Source organism: Martes martes, assembly GCF_963455335.1.
Source record: "Martes martes genome assembly, chromosome: 7".
Classification (NCBI taxonomy): Eukaryota; Metazoa; Chordata; class Mammalia; order Carnivora; family Mustelidae; genus Martes; species Martes martes.
This window is the reverse complement of record NC_137894.1, coordinates 143,752,061-143,770,342: the sequence shown is the minus strand read 5'-3', so window position 1 is coordinate 143,770,342 and position 18,282 is coordinate 143,752,061. Positions and strand designations below refer to the sequence as shown.

The 18,282-nt window shown below is 66.7% G+C and overlaps 1 protein-coding gene across 5 annotated transcripts; it reads right to left on the bottom strand.

Moving 5' to 3' along the window:
* Positions 1 to 78: 78 nt before the first annotated feature.
* On the bottom strand, positions 79 to 16,970 carry ADSS1 (adenylosuccinate synthase 1). 5 transcript variants are annotated; one of them, XM_080808278.1, is made up of 13 exons: positions 16,471 to 16,970; positions 8,676 to 8,778; positions 6,599 to 6,661; positions 5,768 to 5,818; positions 5,381 to 5,447; positions 4,477 to 4,584; positions 4,296 to 4,377; positions 3,454 to 3,580; positions 3,151 to 3,305; positions 2,618 to 2,742; positions 1,772 to 1,869; positions 517 to 666; positions 79 to 439 (listed from the first exon to the last, which is right to left on the bottom strand). In XM_080808278.1, the coding sequence occupies exons 1-13, from the start codon at positions 16,660 to 16,662 to the stop codon at positions 387 to 389; spliced, it is 1,374 nt and encodes a 457-aa protein (XP_080664404.1). In that variant the 5' UTR covers positions 16,663 to 16,970; the 3' UTR covers positions 79 to 386. The 5 variants fall into 5 exon arrangements, with proteins under 5 accessions (XP_080664404.1, XP_080664408.1, XP_080664406.1 ...); XM_080808282.1 differs by having other exon boundaries at positions 5,381 to 5,430; positions 16,471 to 16,694; XM_080808280.1 differs by lacking the exon at positions 16,471 to 16,970 and adding an exon at positions 11,176 to 11,624.
* Between the last annotated feature and the right edge of the window lie 1,312 nt (positions 16,971 to 18,282).

The following is an 18,282-nucleotide window of genomic DNA, read 5'->3' as shown; positions in this document are numbered from 1 at the left end:
GTGCGTCACCCAGACCACTGTCCCCAGTAAAGTCAAAACGAAAGGACAGTCAGAAGCAGAGACAGACTGATACCACCATCCAGTGGCTACTGGGTATGTTTATTACTAAATGGCTGCAGCTGGCCGTACAACCATGTGACAGTGAATGTGCCATCAAAGTTCTCTGTTGGAGTGCTTCTGCTCATTTTCAGTAGCAGAGTTTAAAAAGAAAAAACGGACATGACGCTGGCTGTCAGATGTTCGGATCACTGTGGCTGAGCTGAAGGCTTAGCGAGAAAGATAAAAGTACAGAAAATAGTTCTCCTACTTCTTCCTTCTGGGCGCTGACTCTGGCTGTCAAGGTGGGACGGGACCGCTGGGGACCGCTGGGCCAGCGCCGTCTCTGTCTAAAACAGCTGGATCATCGAGTCTCTTGATTTGCCAACACCAACCCATTTCACTGGAAGGGAACAGGGTCGCTCAGCCCCGGAGGTGGGGGGCAGAGGGCAGGGCGGTGGCTGGGACACGGGCACCCACCTGCCACGCCAACGTGATTCTCCACGAACCGCACGTAGTTCTGCGCCTGTGGGGGCAGGTCCTCCCACTTCCTGGCGCCTGTGGTGTCCGCCTTCCACCCAGGCAGCGTCTCGTACTCAACTTCAACTTTCTGCAGTATCTCCTGGTTTGCTGGGGAGACGGGGTGGGGGGAGGTGACCCACGTTCCCAAGGTGCGGGTGCTCGGGTCGTCCACTGGGGGGCCTGCTTGCCACAGTGGTCAGCGGGGGGAGGCATGTGGCCCCGTTTGCTGTTGGGGGAGGGGAATGGTCCTCGGACATGGGCTGTACCCCTTCCAGACCACCCTGCTCATGGACTTGCTAAGGGGTCTCCTAGAACGCCCACAGGTGACTCAGCTGAGGAATTCCATGGACCCCACTTGGAAATTCTTTTCTTTGTAAGATTTTAGTTACCCATTTACTTGGAGAGCGAGTGTGCAAGGGGGTGGGGCAGAGGAAGAGAATCTCCAGCAGGCTCCGCCCTGAGCACAGAGCCTGACTTGGGGCTCGATCTTACAATCCCAAGATCATGCCCCGAGCCAAAATCAAGATATGCTTAACAGACTGAGCCCTGCCAGGTGCCCCCCTCCCCGCAACTTGGAAACTAAAGGGCCCTGAAGCATGAAGGGATCCAGAAAGATCTCTGTCCTGTTCCCAGGGCAAGGACCCTGCTCCAGCCGGGAGTCTGTGGCTCCCGGCACACGACACAGTAGATGCCAGCCATCCCTGACTGATGGAAGGTGCCGGAACATGTCTATGGCAGGGTCTTCCCTGCACGCTCCCCAGGGCCCTGGATCCCTGGGCTCACACCAGACCCTTTCTGTGGCATCTCTAAGGACAGGGGTCAGTAGGGTCAGGGGCACGGGCCAAGAGCACTGGGGGGTCTACACATGTGCTCAGAGGAGAGAGGGCTGCTAGGGAGAGTGCAGTCAGAACGGGAACCGTGAGATCCAAGTGAACATTCGCCTTGGTGCTTTCTGAGGGGGGCGCACGGTCACAGAAAACCATTAGGTCTTAAATAACTGAAAACCGTGTTTTCTTCGGTAAGACAGTCGTCTTTACGTTTGCACAAAGCAGTCCATGCCTGCCCAGGGAGCTGGGCCTCCGCAGTGCCTAAGTGTCCCCGGGGTCTGGAGTGAGCGGGGCCTGGCTCCCACTGGTCCCCCCAGTGTCCGCCCTGCAGACCCACTCCTCCTCCTCTTCCCATGCGACAGACAAAAGCCACCACCTCCCTGTACCTGGGAAATAGGGGATCCTTTTTCCGTTCAGCTTGTACGACACACCGACCTTCACCTCGTCCAGGGCATCCAGGATGTCTAGTTTTGTCAAGGCCAGCCTGTCCCCAAGCCAGCAGACGGAGCTGCACTGCAGAAGCCTGCACCCCTGCGCGGCCCCTCTGCTGACAGTCGCCGGCGAGTGTAGCCGCGGTGGCCGGGCTTGGGGGCATGGCTTCTGCCTGGCTGAGGTCTCCTCCCCTTGGACGCCCCCGTGGGACCCCATTCCCGTGGCCCTGGCCCTAGTGGCCCTCTGACAGGGCCGCGTGTGGGGTCTCAGCGCTCCTCCGTGGCCAGCAGCCCCAGGGACACCCAGGGACTGTGCGGAGCCACCGTTCTTCCTGGCTCAGGCCCCCCTCCTTCCGCCTCCCCTCTCCTTTCTCCCTCACGGGCCCTCGGGGGGCCCCCCGGTCCTCCGCTTTGCTGCAGCCGCGGCACCTCAGTGCTGAGAGGGCAGCCCCTTCGCCACCTGGTCCCAGTGCGGGGACAGTGTTGCCCTCCCACCGCCCAGCCCTACACCCCAGCAGACCTAACGGAGTTCGTGACGGTCAGGCCTGGCCAGGCCCCGCGGAGAAGGTGTCGTGTCCCCGAGGGCCACGGTGGGAGCCCCTGGTGCCAGGCTCGCACTCCCTCTCTAGACAATCGACCTTAACCTCCAGGTGCCAGGATGCCCTCGGGCCGCCCCCTTCCCTGTTCCGGCTCAGGAGCCGATGGCCGGTTCGGGTGTCGCCCGCCATTGTGGCCCCGCCACGGGGCGGGGGTGTCTGTGGCCAGTACCCCAACATCGCACGTGTGGGAAGGGCTGCTTACGCGGTGAAGCCGTTGACCATGTGAGCGTATCTGAGAATCATCAGGTCCAGCCAGCCGCAGCGCCTCTTCCTGCCCGTGGTCACTCCCCACTCGTGGCCACGGCTCTGTAGCAGGTCTCCGATCTCCTGCGTGACAGCAGAGCAGGTCCACGGCCGCGTGAAGGGGGGAGTCTGCACCTCGCTTCTGAGCTCAGCGGTTCTCTCCGCTGCCTCCCCCTCCTCCCCCGTCCTTCCCACACTGGCCTCTCACGCCCCTGCTCAGGACCAGAGCCTTGGGCCCTCACTGCCGAGGGGAGTCCCGAGAGGGCCCCTGAGCCGCACCACCCGGGGGCACGCGGCTTGCCTGCGGTGCTTCCTGGGGAAAGCGGGTCCCCGGGAGCTGGCGGGGTGCAGGGCTGTTGGAACGCGCCGCCTCGCGTGCACCTGTGGCCGCCTGCCTCCGCACTTGCCCCGTGTGTCTCTGCACACCCCACCCCTGGGCACCCTCACGGCTCGGTGTCCCCCTGCTGCGGTCCTGCTGGGATGGAGGCTCACATTGATCTGCTCGGTGGGGAAAGCCCCAATGCCCACGCGTGTGGTGTAGGCCTTCACCACGCCGTAGACCTCGCCTATGTTCTGTGGGGGGATGCCCAGGCCCGTGCACACGCCGCCCACGGTGCAGTTGGAGGACGTCACGAAGGGGTAGGTCCCTGCGAGACAGAGCCGGTCAGGGGCCGCCTGCCACCCCCACAGACCGTGCTGGCCCTGCGCTCCGGCTTGGCAGAGGGCAGTGGCCAGCCTGGTCCCCAGCAGGCAGGAAACGGGGTTTCATGGAGATCAGCCAGGCTGGGGACCTACCAAAGTCAATATCGAGGAGGGCTGCATTGGCACCTTCCACGAGGATTTTTTTTGGGGTGCCATGGAGCGCCTCGTACATAAAGTAGACGCCGTCTCGCACCATGGGTCGGATCCGTTCAGCAAAGCCCTGTGGGGCAGGCAGAGGAGGCAGGGGGCGGGGGCGATCAGGCAGAGGAGGCTGGGGGTGGGGGCCAGGCCCCTCCGGACAGCCTGAAGTTCTAGGGCATTCCTTTCCCAAAAGGGGCCTGACCTGCAAGCCTGTCCCGAGATGTGGAACGGCCCCTCGCCCCCAGCCCGTCTGGGTCTTGTCCGTGAGGCTCGCAGTGGCCTCCTCCTGCAGCCACGGGCTGAATTGTCCGCCACCCCCAACCCCGTCCACGGTTCATCTGCTGGAGTCCTGACCCCCAGCAGCTCAGAAGGTGACCATATGTGGCGACAGGCCTTCAAAGAGGGGATTAAATTGAGGAAGGGCTTTGTGTCCTCACCCTGTGCTGCCGCTCTGTGTCAGCAAGGCCACCTCTATCCGCTACCCCAAATAGGACAGGGACAGTGTCTTTCCCCAGCACGTCCTGGGGAATGTCCCCTGGTCCCCTGGCCTCCGGCGGGGGGGGACCCTCCTGCCCTCAGTGGCCTGGGTTTGCACAGGAGGCCTGTGGTCCCCAAGAGGGCCAGCCACCCCACAGCAGTACCTGGGACGATATGTCCCTGCGCCTTCCACGGACATCTGACAAGCAGAGCGGCGTCTCTGCGGGGCGGGCCCCGCTCCCCGCCCCCGCCCCCCGCCCCCCACCCCCACCCCCACCCCCACGGTTCCGCCCGTCGCGCCAGAGCCTCTGCTCCACCTTGAGCCTTTTGAGTTGCCCTTCGATGTCCACTTCCAGGCTGGGGAACATGGACTGGTGCTGGCGGGCCAGGTTCTTGAATCTGCGGGGGCAACAGTGACTGCGACCCCGCGCCCCGCCTGGTGTCCGCGCCCGCAGCTCCAGCCACAGTCCCCCCTTGGGCTGCGTGCGGCGCTGGTACCTGGTGGAAAATTCATCGAAGTCCGACAGGAGGTCACAGACACGGAGGCCTGTGCGGGCGGCTTTGGAAGAGTAGGCGGGTCCGATGCCCTTCCTGGTGGTGCCGATGCTGAAAGACAGATGGCCGTGAGCCCGAGGGGCCGGTCCCGCGGCCTGCTGGGGCCTGGAGGACCTGGGCGCTCAGGGTACCAGGCAGCACCCCTGTTACAAACAAGAGTTGGGCTGGGAGGGACGGTCCCCAGGGCAGCACCTGCGGTCTGGGACTGTGAAAGCCCACCGGCCCCTCCACTGTCCGGCAGGAATCCGGGGGCTAGGGCCCCCACAGGGGTCCTGGGCCAGGCGTAGCCCCCCCGACCTTCCAAGCCTTGGCTCTCAGATGTCCTGCCTGCTCTGGGCCCCAGCTTCCCCCTGGCTGGGCACGGAGGACGCTGCCATCCAGGTCTGCCAGCGGCTGCCTCCTCGGGGGCTGGGCGCACTGGCCGTGTCCACCCTGGGCCCACTGCCGGCCACCGCTCTTGCCCCGGGCTCAGTGAACGGCCCGCTCAGCTCCCACCTGGCACATGTGGCTATGAGTGTGTGTGCGGTCTGAGCGTGCACACACGTGGACGTGCGTGCACACAGGTGGCCAGTGAGCATGTCGCTTGGTGGGGCAGGACACCCCTGGCTTCACCCTGTCCTGGTTGGAGAACCAGCGCCCCGCACGTTCTCATAAATGTCTTCGGAGGACAAAGTCAGCTGTGTGTGCTTGTGGGGCCTGGGTGTGGGGGGCCTGTGTATGGGTCAGGCTGTGCTGGGTGTCTATGGTCGTGGTGGCTTCAAGGGGACCCCGTCCCCCCAGTCGGCACCCTGCAGAGCTCCCAGACTCGAGAGCCACGGGGACAAGAGGGGCCCCTGGAGATACTCACTTCTTGCCCTCCTGGGCCTGCCGTTGCGCTTCCTGCAGCCCGTCGACGGCCTGGTGAAAGTCAAACACTGCGCGGCCCGGTGAGAGTCCCCGGGCGAGAGACAGACACCGGGTTATGGGGCTCCCCTGCCCGTGCCCGGGCTGCCCGGGATAGGTGGTCCAGTTTGAAAGGGGACACGCTAGAATCTGCCTCTGCCCGGCGCATGCTCACATGTGACCGGGAGTCCCTCTGGGCCTCAGGTTTCCCATCTGCCAACGGGGACCGTGATTCCGACCCCCTGCCTACTCGGCAGTTCTCGGAGAAGGCCCCGTGGGGCTACGTGGGCTCGGTGTGCGGGGGAGGGGGCCACCGTGGGGCGGCTGTTCCCGCCGGCCCCCGCGTGCTTACCGAGGTGCGCGCGGTCGGAGATGATGAGCCTCTTATCCCAGTCGGTCAGACCTGCGGTCACGCGGCAGGCGGTCAGCCGTCCCGGGCAGCGCGGCCAAGGCTGGGCAGCTGGCCCCGCTCCCACCCGGGGCAGGAGTCCACAAAGATCATGGGGGTGTGCCCTCCCCTCACGGCCCCTCTACCCGCTCAGGAATCTCTCCCCCAAGCCCCCTGCGGGACCTCTGTCCTGGCGCGTCCTGGCGCTCAGGCCCAGGGTCGGGTTCCCGTTTTCTCTTCCCGCTCCTGTCTGGAACTCAGGCCCAGACGCCCAGCCCTGCTTCCTCCTCGGACCCTATCAGGGTCTCTGGGCTGCCCCCTCTAGACAGTCTTCCGGGGGGGGCAGCTTGCCCAGACACCCTGGCTGGTGGCCTTGGTCACTGCCTGCCTCCTGGCCCCAGGAGCCCCCAGGAACCGCGTCCTTCCCGGTAGGCGTGGTTGGCCCAGTGGTCCCCCAGCCTGGCCGGACATGGGGTGTCCTGGGAAGCTTCATCAAGTTCTAGGTCCCAGGGCCCCTTCCAGACTTCCTGAGTGGGACCCTCCAGATGCCCCCTGTCCCCAGTGTCACGACAACTCCCCATAAACACTGCGGCCCACAGCCATACTTCGGGGCCTTGCTTCCGGAGGGCAGACCCAGCGTTTTGCACAGGCCGAGCCAGCGGGAGGCGGGTGGGGGCCTGCTGAGCTGGGGAAAGAGATCCCCCGGCCCCCCAAGAACCTACACGGCAGGCGCTGGCCGCCGCACTGCTGGGGACTGGCCCAGGCCAGGGCGCGTGTGCGCGGACTCAGCCTTACCTTTCTTCTCATTCTTTTCTGCTTCTTCGAATAAGCCGGGTAAGTGGACGACCACCCCGTTGCCTGCAACACACCACAGGGGACTGAGTCGCACAGCAGCCGCGGCAGCCTACGTTGAAGGGAATTCTGACACCTGCTACAACATGGACGAACCTTGAGGACGCTATGCCGAGTGACACAGGCAGGTCCAAAGGACAGAGACCCTGTGTGATTCCACTCGTGGGGGTCTCTAGAGGAGTCCGATTCACAGGGACAGGAGGGGTGATGCCAGGGGCTGGGGAGGGGGACAGGGATAGTGTTGAATGGGGACAGTTTCAGCTGGGGAAACGGAAAGTTCTGGAGACGGGCAGTGTGAGCGAGCTCACGGCACCGGGCTCTGCGTGTCGGAGCGGCTAAGCTGGTGGATTTGTAAGGTGTGTGTTCACGGCAGGAGAAGAAGTGGCCGAAACGAAAGCAACAGAAGCAGGTGCAGAGCCCGAGAGCGAGGCGTCCCAGCGAACGGCGGAGGCCACTGCCAGGAGTGAGGACCGAGCCCCGGAGCCGAGTCGTTCTGAATGTCAACAGCCCGGAGGCCCCAGGGAGCTGGGACGGTTCCCTCGGGTGGTGCGGTAGACCCTTCCCGGCCCGAGAAGGGCCTCTGGGGAGCCGTGCCTTCCCTCCTGGGGACGCTGAAGTGTGGCCCGTGGACACTGTTCACAGGGGCGGACTGAGGCCCAGAGAAGGAAGGCGACCGGCCCCAGGTCACACAGCATGTTAGCGTGGGGTCCGGGCCGAAGCGAAATGCTGTCCCTTTTCTCTTAGACCGAAGGCAGCCACCCGGGCCACCTGCCGTCTTCCCAGGAGGAGCCCTCCCCCTGCCACCCCCACCGGTCCCCACCAGGGCTGCCGGTGGCGTAGGCTCCGCCACGGGAGACAGGATGTGGGTCCAGATGGCAGTGGCTCAGACTGTGCAAGCCACGCCAAGTACAAAAGGTCACCTAAATGCCAGGGCGTCCTGAAGTGACCACGTGACAGGAGCCCGGGGAATGTCGCAAGCCAAGGGGCAGCTGAGTTCTGGCACCTTTGCCCCCTGCTGAGCACGCTGCCAGGCGCCCCCTGCGATGCTCCCCGTGACCACACAGCCTGGGCTCCGGCTGCTGACCCTGACTCACCCCAGCTCCAAGTAGGCCCTCCCTGGCCTCGCTTCCCCCCAGCTGGGACGCAGGGCCCAGCGGATGAGGCTGGGCCAGGAGAAGGCTGCAGGACAGCCTCCCCCCGAGCCCCACCCTGAGTGAGCCCCCCGTGTCACCGTGCCGTCCTCGCCCACACAGCGGCCTGGCTCTGTCGCCCTGCGCAGCCTGACCGCACGCAGCCCCTCAGCCGACACTCCCCTCCCTTTGGCGGCCCTGTGCCCTCACTGGGCACGCTTCCCAACCCGGGGCGGGGGGCTGGGCACAGAGAAGGCACGAAGGTGGTCTTGGTCAGCCCCGGAAGGAGCCAGAGGAAGTGTCCTGGGCACTGCAGGAGGGCATCTGGGTTGGGGTGGGCTGCTCTAGGCCAGGGAGGCTCTGTCTACGAGCCGAGGGGGGAGGGAGGGAGGGGGAGAGAGGGGCAGAGACAGAGAGACAGAGAGAGCAGGAGACCGCACAGTCCTAGAGGCGGGAGGGACCCTGAAGGGCAGGGAAGGCCCCAGCCAGGGCAGGGGTGCTGTGGGGAGGGGGAGACAAAGGGAGTCAGCAGGCGGGGCGTCCGCCGGTGCGGCAGCAGTCCGGCCCCTGCTCACGCTTGGGCGCACGCACACACACACACCTGCCTGCACACCTGCCCACACCTACCCACACAGCACACTTGCTCACGGACTCACACCCACACAGGCTTCCTCCCACACGTGCACACAGCTCGCACACGCGGCTCCGTGGGGCCTCCCGCCCTTGGTTCCTCTGGCCCAGGCTGGGCGGCCCCCAGGACAGGATCCCTGCCCGTGCGCCAGCCCAGCTCTCCTGCTGTGTCCGGCCCCACATGCAGGGGCACCCTGGGCCGGATGACACCCCGGCCTGTGCTGCCGACACACGCGGGACCCCGGGTCGCCGGCACTCACCGATGAAGGACACGGCCTTGGTGTTGATGATGCCGCTGGGCAACAGGTGGAAGTCGTACTCCCTGCCGTCCACCACCACGGTGTGCCCCGCGTTGTTGCCGCCCTAGGAACAGAACCCCGATGAGTATGTGGGAGCCGCAGGGCTTGGCCTGCCCGGGAGGGCCTGTCCAGACTTGCTCTGGACCAGCTCCGAACACAGGTGGCTTAGGGCAGTGGTTCTGTCCCCCAGGGTGTGTGGGACACTGTCCACACTTGGACTTGGGGCCTCTGGAGCCGTGGTTGGCTCTGATGCATGTCTGGGTGCACCGGGTCACCGACCCCTGCCATGGATGAGGTGCAGAGACCCGGCCAGGGGACTGGCTTGGAGGGGACTCGGGCTGGTCCCACCCTCCCTGCCCCCCGCCCCCTCGGCCCAGGACCATCCCATGGGCCCATGCTGATGCCCCAAGGAGGCTGGCTTGGCACAGGTCCCCTCTACGAGCCCCTCTGGAGGGCCCTCCTCTGATGCAGGAACGAGGGGGCAGCCTCTCCAGGAAGCACAAATCCAGGCCCCCACAGCCCAAGCTCCCAGGCGGCAGAGGTTAGGCTAGACAGCACCGTTGTCTGGGACGGGGTGAGGGACAGGTGTAGCCACTGGCCGCAAGGCCGGCACCCCCGGCCCCCTGAGCAGGGACCACTCCACCTGGGCCTGCCATCTCAGAATATGAAAGAGAACACGGCTCTGAGTCTAGCTCTGTTCTGGGGGACACCCGGGTGACAGGGTCCGTCCTTTGTGGAACTCTTGCTGATAGGGGGCTGGGGCTGGCTGAGGGGGTGGGGGGGAGCCCAAGGAGGTCCAGCCCCAGGAGGGGTGCCCAGCCTGCTGTTCCCACCAACAGAGGACACAGTGGGCCCCCCCAGTGTGCTACACAGGACCCTTGGGGGTGCCCCTGGGTGGGGAAGCATGCTGGTCCGTGCGCGTGCCCTGTGCTCAGGCCGGCCCCACCTTCCCGTCCTAAGTTCCCACAGAGACACTGGCTTATCCACAGGGCCCCGCCCCGGCCAAGGCCCAGTCCTTGCCACACCGCGCCGTCCCCCTGCGCTGGGCCGCAGGGCTTGGTGGCCGTGGTCTTGCCCGTCCCAGGCGGGGCTGAGTGACAGCGGCCTCCTCCCCCCATCTGCCAGCCGGGAGCACCTGTTCCTCCTAGAGAATCTGGATGAAATTTATATCTCCCGGTTCCTCCACCCAAACAGCCGGGGCAGGGGGTGGCAGGGCGCTTGGGGACAGCAAGGGGTGACAACAGAGATCCCAGACCCAGTGGCTTTCGCTCCCGGACCTCACGTCAGGCCTCGTACGTGAAGCGGTGGGGTTGGGGTCTGAATGCGTCTCCCCGACGTCCACGGCGCCCCTGCTCCCCGTCTCCGCCCTGTGAGCTCTGCCAGCTGCCCAGGGTGCTCCTGCTGGAAGCCGGGTCCGCGGAGGGGCCCCAGACGCCCGAGCACCGCGGGTCTGGAATGCGCGTGGACAGTCCGGTGGGTCTGCTCCCGCTGCCCCTGACATGGCGTGGAGGGCGTCTCTGACAGACTCCTGGGGTCCCCGCAGTCCAGGCGTGCACTTGACACCCTACTGTGACCGTGTCCCCCCAGCTCCCCGTCACCAGTGGGAGCCGAGCTGCCCTGGGGCTCCCAGGTCACTGGCTGTGGGAACTGACCGCAGCCTCTGAGGGAACGATGGTGGATACGGATGGGCTGCGGGGAGCAGACGGGAAGGACAAAGGGGCCTGTGGGGGCCTGGGAGCCCAGGGGGCCACCCCACGAGCAAGGGCGGACAGGCAGCTCCAGGCCAGGGGGGGCTCAGGATGGAGACGGTAGTGGCAGGTAGCGACAGGCTGCCGCAGAGAGATGTGGGACCCCGAGGGGCGGCTGGAGGGAGGGGAGATGAAGAGAGCGGACGCTGATGGGGTGGGGGAGGCTCGGCAGGGGAGGCGGTGGGCTCAGAGCGGACCCCCGCCCCTCCCCTACTCTGCCCTCACCTGGGCGCCTGTCTGCTGACTCCCCTCACATGCGCACCCCAGCCAGAATCGTATCTCGTGGGAGGGGTGCTGGGGGTGTGGTCTCCATTGGCAAATGGGGGGACCTGGGGTCCCAAGAGAAGGGAGTTCAGGGCAGGATCCAGGCTGTTCTGGGATGCAGGACGCCTGCCTCTCTGCCTATGCTTTCCCCCGACAGCGGCTTCGCACCTGCCACAGCCGGCCTGGAGAGCCCCCTCCCGCCGCCTCCTCTCCCAGTGCTCAGGGCCAGTGTCGGCCGGCCTGAGGACATACACAGAGACCAGAAGCGCTGTGAAGCACACCCCTGCCTCTGTGTGGGGTAAACACGGGCACCTAGGAACAGCACAGGCCATTGTGGCCCAGTGGGCATCAGATGACCCAGGCCAGCGGCAGGGCCCAGGCCTCAGACCACAGTCCACTCCCAGGGGGCAGGAGCTCACCCCAGGACGCTGAGCCCAGGGCCTGCTGACCTGCAGGGAGGATCTCCCAGCAGCTCCGCCGAGGTTCAGGGTGATGGTCCCAGAGACCGCCGTCCATCCTCCCCTAGATGGCATGCGGGCAGGTGGTGAGATGGGGGCAGGAACACCCCACGCGCCCTCCTTAGGCTTCAGCCCCACTGCCACCTGCCCCCTGTGGCCCAAAGAGGACCAGGCCCAGGGGCCTTTGGGCTGGGGGTGCAGCTCCCGCAGCTCCAGCCCGGTTTGGAAAACCACGTGGAGGGAGGAGCTTGTCCAGCGTCCCAGTGAGAGCGGCTGTGAACATCCGGCCCGGCCTGGCCCCTTTCCCTCTCGGGCGGCTCAGCCCAGGAGGGCAGGCTCTGGAGGTTCCACGCTGTGCCCCGAGAGAGTGAGCGAGGACCATCCTGGAACTCAGGGCAGCCTGGGGCGGCGGCTCCCAGATCTGTTTCACCGTCTGCCCCACGGCTCCCTGGAGCAGACCTCCCCTTATCTTTGTACCCCAGGGGATGGGCCAAGTCAGGCGGGAGCTGGGCACAGAGGCGGGGCTCGGGGTGGCCCCTCCGGGGCTCTGCCAGCCTCCGGGTCCTCCCTCTATGGTAGAGCCTTGGGTCGGGCCCCGCTCCGGACCCACCACGGACACTGAAGCCACTCCCGCCACCCTGCCCGAACCCCACGGAAGCCCCAGCCAGCTGCCCCACGGGAGGCAGAAAAGGGGGCTCTCACTCCTGGGCCCAGGAACAGACCAAGGCCAAGGCCGGCCCACTCGGAAACCTTCCTGTCCCTGCAGAAGACCAGCAGGCCCACTCTCTCTGGGACCAGGGAAAGTGGGGCCCAGGCGCAGGGAGCCCTCCCCAGGGACTGCCCAGTCTGAGATACACACAAGGCCCGTTGTGGGAGTGTGAGCGGTGGCCAGGAGCCACACAGTTGCAGACCCCCTCTCTGGTCCCCACCTGGCAGCGAGAGAGCACGGCCTCAGCCACCCTCTTGGGCACCTCGAGGCTTGTGCCGCCCTGAGAGCCAGCTCTGACGTCCCCACTGGGCCCCAAGACCTGGCGGACAGAGAGCCTGTGAGAGTCATCCTCCCGGCCCCCCTTTCCTGCCGCCTTCTGTGGAGCCCCTGAATCTGCTGGGGGCCGTGCCCAGTCTGGGCGACCTGCTCCTGCAGCAACAGGGTAGGCTGCTGGGCCGTGCAAAGGGCAGGCCTTCGGTCCCCAAGTCGGGTCAGGCACCCACGGGCGCAGGCCTCAGCACGGTGAGGGGTGAGCTCAGCCGGCTCAGAGGGTCCGCTCGCTGGTCGGGGCTCTCGCCCCTCCTCGGAGGCCACAGGGTGGGGTAGGCAGCGAGTGTGCCCGGGGCGGGGCAGACTGCGGGGGCTCAAGGGTGTCCCTGGGGCGCCCACCCCACTCCCCAGGGCTGCGACGATGTCTCCTCAGGGCTCCCCGCGAAGCACATCCTGCAATCCCTGTCTCCCACGCGTGTACCCTCGCACACCAGCATCTGTCCCCTTCCTGCCTTGGTGCACCAGCCCTCGTCCGGAGTGCCCTGCCGGTGTCAGTGTGGATGGCCTTCCGCTGACCTCTGACCTGCCAGGGGCCCCTCCCCTCCCATTCTCCATGAACCCCCAACAAAACGCGTCTCCTCGTCTCCACGTCTCCACGCTGTTCTGGACGGCTCCTTTGGCCACCATGCCCTCGGCCCTGATTCCCAGGGAGGCACTAGCCTGGTCATCTGTCCTGTGATGCACCCCCACCCCCTTAAGCTTCGAGGGGCCCCAGGCCTGTGAGCTCCAGACTCCCCCTCTCCCCAACATTCCTGATCTCATTTCTCCGACAGCCCTGTCCCCACCCCGCCTCCGGCAGCCACAGTGCCTGCTGGCCTCCCCGGTCCAGCTCTCGGAGAGGGAGCAGCTCATCTGCCTGCACCCATCCCCAGCCCTGGTCTGAGCCCAGATGCAGGGGAGGGGAACAGGGAGGGGAGCAGGGGAGGGGAGCAGGGGAGGGGAGCAGGGAGGGGAGCAGGGGACAGGAGCAGCTGCTCCTGGCCAGCCCCCGGTGCAGTAGGGGTCCGGCTGAGTCTGGGTCCTGGGTGACACGCGACAAGTGGCCTGCTCTCAGGGTGGAGACGCTGGGGACCCGACCTGAAGTCCACCCACCTACACAGTCCTTTCCCTCGCCTGCTGCCCGCTGCGTTCACCCACTCAACCCCACGCAGAGTGGCCCTGGGCTCAGCGCCGCAGGGGGGTGGGAGGGAGAGCTCAGGGGCTCCAGGCAGGTGACAGCTGCCCATTGCAGACACTTCCACAGCCACCAAGAGCTGTGTTAGCTGGGGGATACCCTGCCCCCCAAGCGTCGGAGGATGCAGCCATGCAGGGACGCCTGCTTCTGGAAGCGACAGCAGGCTCTCCCCACCCCTTGTCCCATGGAGGGCCCTGACCGGCTGGGGGTTCGAGGTGAGGCTCGATATCTCCTGATACCCACGTGGCGAGAGAGGTCCCAGAGCCCCCACGATCTGCAGGACATGGCCCTTCAGAGAGTGAGACCACCACGTACAGAACCATAGCTCTCCACCAGCAGCTCGAGGTCGCCGGCCCTTCCCGGGGCGTGACCTGGATGGACACGTGCGCCCCCCAGATGGGTGATCGCACGTAGACTGTGGTGGAAGCCGAGAGAAACACAGCCCCCTTGTACTGAACACGGTCACCCATGGAACCCCGGTACCATGGATGCTGCCGTTGCAAAGGAGAGAATTTTAAATCCCAACCGTGGCAGTCCTGGCCAGGATGCCCCAGAGCCTTCTGGACAAAATAACTTTGGAAATGGAGGAAGGGCTGGGCGTGAGCAGCTGGCTACGTGGGCCTGGGGCCGACTCCAGGCCGGGGACAGGGTTGAGCAGCGGGAGAGAAGAAGAAGACAGAGCCCAGGGGAGGTGTGCAGACTCCTAAGATGGGAGGGCAGAGCTCACAGCCGGTGTGCTGGCCCCAAGTCCTCGTGGAGAACGGGGAGGCCAGCAGCGGTCCCCAGGGGCGCTGTGATGTGGCCCAGAGGGAACCTGCACCGCTGTGAGCCAAGGGAGGCCTTCCCTGCCATGCCCCGACCCCGGGTACCCCATAGCAGCGTGGGACAAAGGGCGGCTGGGGGGTCCTGCGGGAATGATAGGGGAGGCGGGATGAGCGCAATCTCTCCAGTCAGAAGGGGAGGCTGCCCCCCAAAGGACACAGAAAGCAGCAGGAGGGACCCAAGCCCGAGACCCTGGACAGTCGGGAAGGCAGTGGGGGAGTCCTGGGGTGCTGAGCACAGGCCCCGCGTGATGACAGGGAAGAAACCAGCTGTGGGGAAGCAGGTGGCCCTGGTCTAGACCGCTGAGGGCCCCAAAGGGCTTCAGAGGGGTGCTGAGTCGGAGCAGGGAGGGGACAGGGGTGCGGCCGCTGCTGCTGCTGGTGAGGGTCGGCAGAGGCAGCGTGGAGCTGGGCGGTCCAGCTGCCACTCAGGACAGCCCTGGGCCCAAGTGACGGGCCAGGTGACACTTCAGGTGACACTTCTGGTCACTGGGGCTGGCCGGCTTCAGCCCTTCCAGGCAGCCACCCAGACAGGACTCCTGTCCCCTGCACGTGCCCCTCTGCCCGCTTCCCGAAGCCCCTGCTCCCGTGTGCTGCCGGCTCCTGGGGTCAGGGCTGGGTCTGGCTCTGTGCACCCGCGGTCGTGACTTTGAGCTTTGTGGCAGCTTCCCCAGGGCCAGCGCGGGGCCCTCACTGCACATGCCCTGACAGCCTGTGCGGTCTCCGTGGGAGGGTGGCACCCACGAGGGCCCAGGTGGGCTGCTGCTTCTCATTCCTCAGCTTTTCTGGGCCTCCGTTTCCCCGCTCCACCACACTGTCTGGAGGCTGGAGGGAAGACGGCACCTTGGGCTCCCAGGACAGCCCCCAGCTGTCCCCACTGTGAGGTCACCCGGGGCTCCTGCAGGCAGAGACGCATCTGATCTCAGTCTGAGAAGTCAGCTAGGGGCGAGGGTGCCCCGTGGGCCTCCAGGTCAGGTGACGGGGCTCCTGCCTGCTCTGTGCTTGGCTGGTCCTGTCCTGCTGACCCGTGCGGCAGAGCAGGGAGGACCCACGCCAGAGCCATTTCCGTGGCCAGGATGGCCTGCAAAGCCCTCCGGGCTCTTCAGAAGGGAGACGGGCCACAGACGGACTTGGGAGGCTCACTGGAGCCACCAGGTTACATGGAGGGCGGTGGCACCGCGTGCCCAGCTGTGAGGGACAAGGACCCCTAGCTCAAGCAGCAGGGCGCCCGGAGACTGCCTCTGGCTCCTGGAGGCTGTCCGGGGCCGGCACTGGCTTGCCCACCTGGCTGGGGGCAGAAAGGGTAGGAGGGCCCTCCATGAGGCCGGGATGCACCTTCCAGAACCCACTGTGTGTGGGGGACAGGAGTGACCCAGAGAGCGGCTGAGGTGTTCTCTGAGCCAAGTGTGGGGCCCATTTCCTTCCGTGGGAGTGGGCCCCCGCCCTTGCCTTCCCGGCAGGAGCTGGGAATGAAGCCCCACACCAGACGAAGAGCTCAGGGGGTGCCCCTTCCCCGTCTGGGGCAGCGTTTATGGGCATGGCTCCAAACCCCACACAGCCAAAGCATGCACCCTAAAACCGGCCTCCTCCGTGCCCTGAGCTCAAAGCCCCAGCGCCAAGCATAGCTCTCAGTCCTGGCACAGGGGTGGTGGCCCCAGGGAGCAGCCCTGAGGACAGCCCACAGCTGGCAAGTGGTCACCCTGGGCCGTTGGGGACAGAGCCCATGCCTGGCCTCCCTGGTGGCACCGCCAGACACTGGGTCACCCCCCTGCCCCGAGCCTGGCCGGGGACCCTCCTTGCCCCTGGCCTGTCTTCCTTCTGGTCCTAGTCCGTGGTCCTGCCCCTGCCTCTGCCTGCTCTTGGCTGGTGCCCCAGGGCCACCCTGTGGTCAGCCCCGTACCAGCCCCAGACAGTGAGGACGGAGGGTGTCTCAGACCAGCCAGGAGCTGGGGCCCAGCGGCACACCCATGGCACAACCCCCCTCCCCCCCAGATCGGGTGTCCCCAGCTCAGCACAGGCATTTATAGCTCCGCCCTGGCCCGAGGCCTGGAGGGGTGGGGCTGGGTGGGGAAGGCAGTCCGGGGAGTTAGGGGAGAGGGGAGTGTGTGCGTGTAGAAGGGTCTGGCGGCCGAGGGGGAGGGCGTCCAGGGAGGGGAGGCATCCAAGAGGCGTGTCCAGGTCGGGGATCGGGAGGACAGGGCCCCAGGTCCAAGGGAAGGAGGGGGCTTGCTGGGTGGGGGGAGGGCCCGCACCTGGCAGCGGCTGACGACGTCGGCGTCCGTGGCCAGCAGGTCCACCACCTTGCCTTTGCCCTCGTCCCCCCACTGCGCGCCCAGCACCACGGTCACCCGGGAGCCGGTGGCCGCTGCCTCCTGCTGCAGCCTCCCACGCTTGACGCCGCCCGAGCCCGGGGGCCGGTCGTTGGAGGCGCGGGTCCCCGACATGTTGGTCTGGCTCCTCGGCTGTGCTGGGCCACGGGAGAGCCCGGCCGCGGTGCCATTAAAAGGAGCCGGCCCGGGGCAGGGGGCGGGCCGGGGGCGGGCCAGGCTGGTGCAGCGGCGCCTCTTGGTGACCTCCAGGCTGCCGGGTCCGCCCCTGCCCGCCCAGCCACCCCCGGGGAGCCGCGGCCACGGGCACCCACTTCTGGAGGTGGGGGCCCAAGAACAGATGGCCGGGTTCCCCCCGCGGGGACACTCACGGGGACACCTGTGCGCCCTGCTCCGGGGTGAGACCTGGGTACCCGCTCCCCTGGGACAACACCAGGCCCGGGACTTCAGGGATTTAGAAACCCCGGGGGGCCCTCTTCAGGGTGAGGGGGGGAGCCACGACCTCACACCCCACTGGGGGTTCGCAGAGGGCGCCTGCCTGCGGTGAAGCTCGGTCCGGGGCCGACGCACGCGCTCTGGTCGGGGAGGACAGCGTGTCCCCTCCCCAGCACCCCCACCCGCACTCTCGGGCTCAGTGTCCAGCATCGATGGGCAGCGGCAGGACCAACACGCCGGTCCGCAGCAGCTGGCAGGCTCCCCGAGGCTCCGCAGCGGACCCTTTCCCGGCCCACCTCGGGAGGGCCTGGGCTACTGGAGAGGATTTGCAACGTCTGCCGGGCTCCCGCGGGGCCCACCCCGCCCCCCAAGTCTCTCGTGTGGACTCGGGTTTGGACAGGGCTGGCCCCACCGGGAGAAGTGGCCGGGGATGGACCCCTGTGGGCAGGAGGGTGCTACGGCCCCTCCCCCCAGGGCCAGGAGACCCTGTTCCCTCTCCGGTGGGGGGACTGTCTTCAGTACAGAGGGACCTGGAGCCAGCAATTAGCCTGTGGCTCTGTGGGCTCCCCCAGGGGGACCAGAAGTTCCCACGGAGGAAGAGAAGAGTCACACAGAGGTCACTCACGGAGAGTCCCAGCAGAGGAGGGCACTGTCCGCCCGCCCTCCTCAGTCCTCTCCTCCCGTTCCCTCCCTACAGTCCCCTGGGCTCCCGCCGGGGACCCTGTTCTCTCCCACGGGGACCCCACCGGTTCCTTTCTCCCGGCATTGCTGTGGGGCAAACGCCGCAATGCAAGCAACAAGTGGGGTGTGAGGGGCGGGCGTCCCGTCCTGGGCCTTCTTGGGGGACAGCAGCACCCCCTTGCCCACCTGTGGGAAGTGGCTGAACAGGGAAAGGAGGGCCGGAGACTGGGCAGGCTGGGGCGAGCCGGCATCGGGTGGCCAGCAGGGGCTGTGGCCAGGGTGCCTGGGTGTTACCGGGTTGGGGGGAAGGCGGTAGGAGCGGAGCTGGGGCACAGACGCCGGCCATGTAGACGAGGAAAAGGCGGCCCTGTGGCCGAAGGGAGCGGGAAGGTGGGAAGGGCTATCTGCTGCCTCCGGGACGCCCGGGGAGGGGCGATGGGCTGGAGTCCCGGAAGGGCTGGGTGCTAGTGGGGAGCTTTTGGGGGAGCGTGGGGCTCGGGGGGCCACCATGGGGGTTCACATGGGGTCTGCAGGGCCAAACGCTGGCCCTCCGCGGCGGCAACTCCCCCAAGCCTGGCTCTATAAATAGCCGGCAGGCCTGGGGGGGGGGGTCGGGCTTTT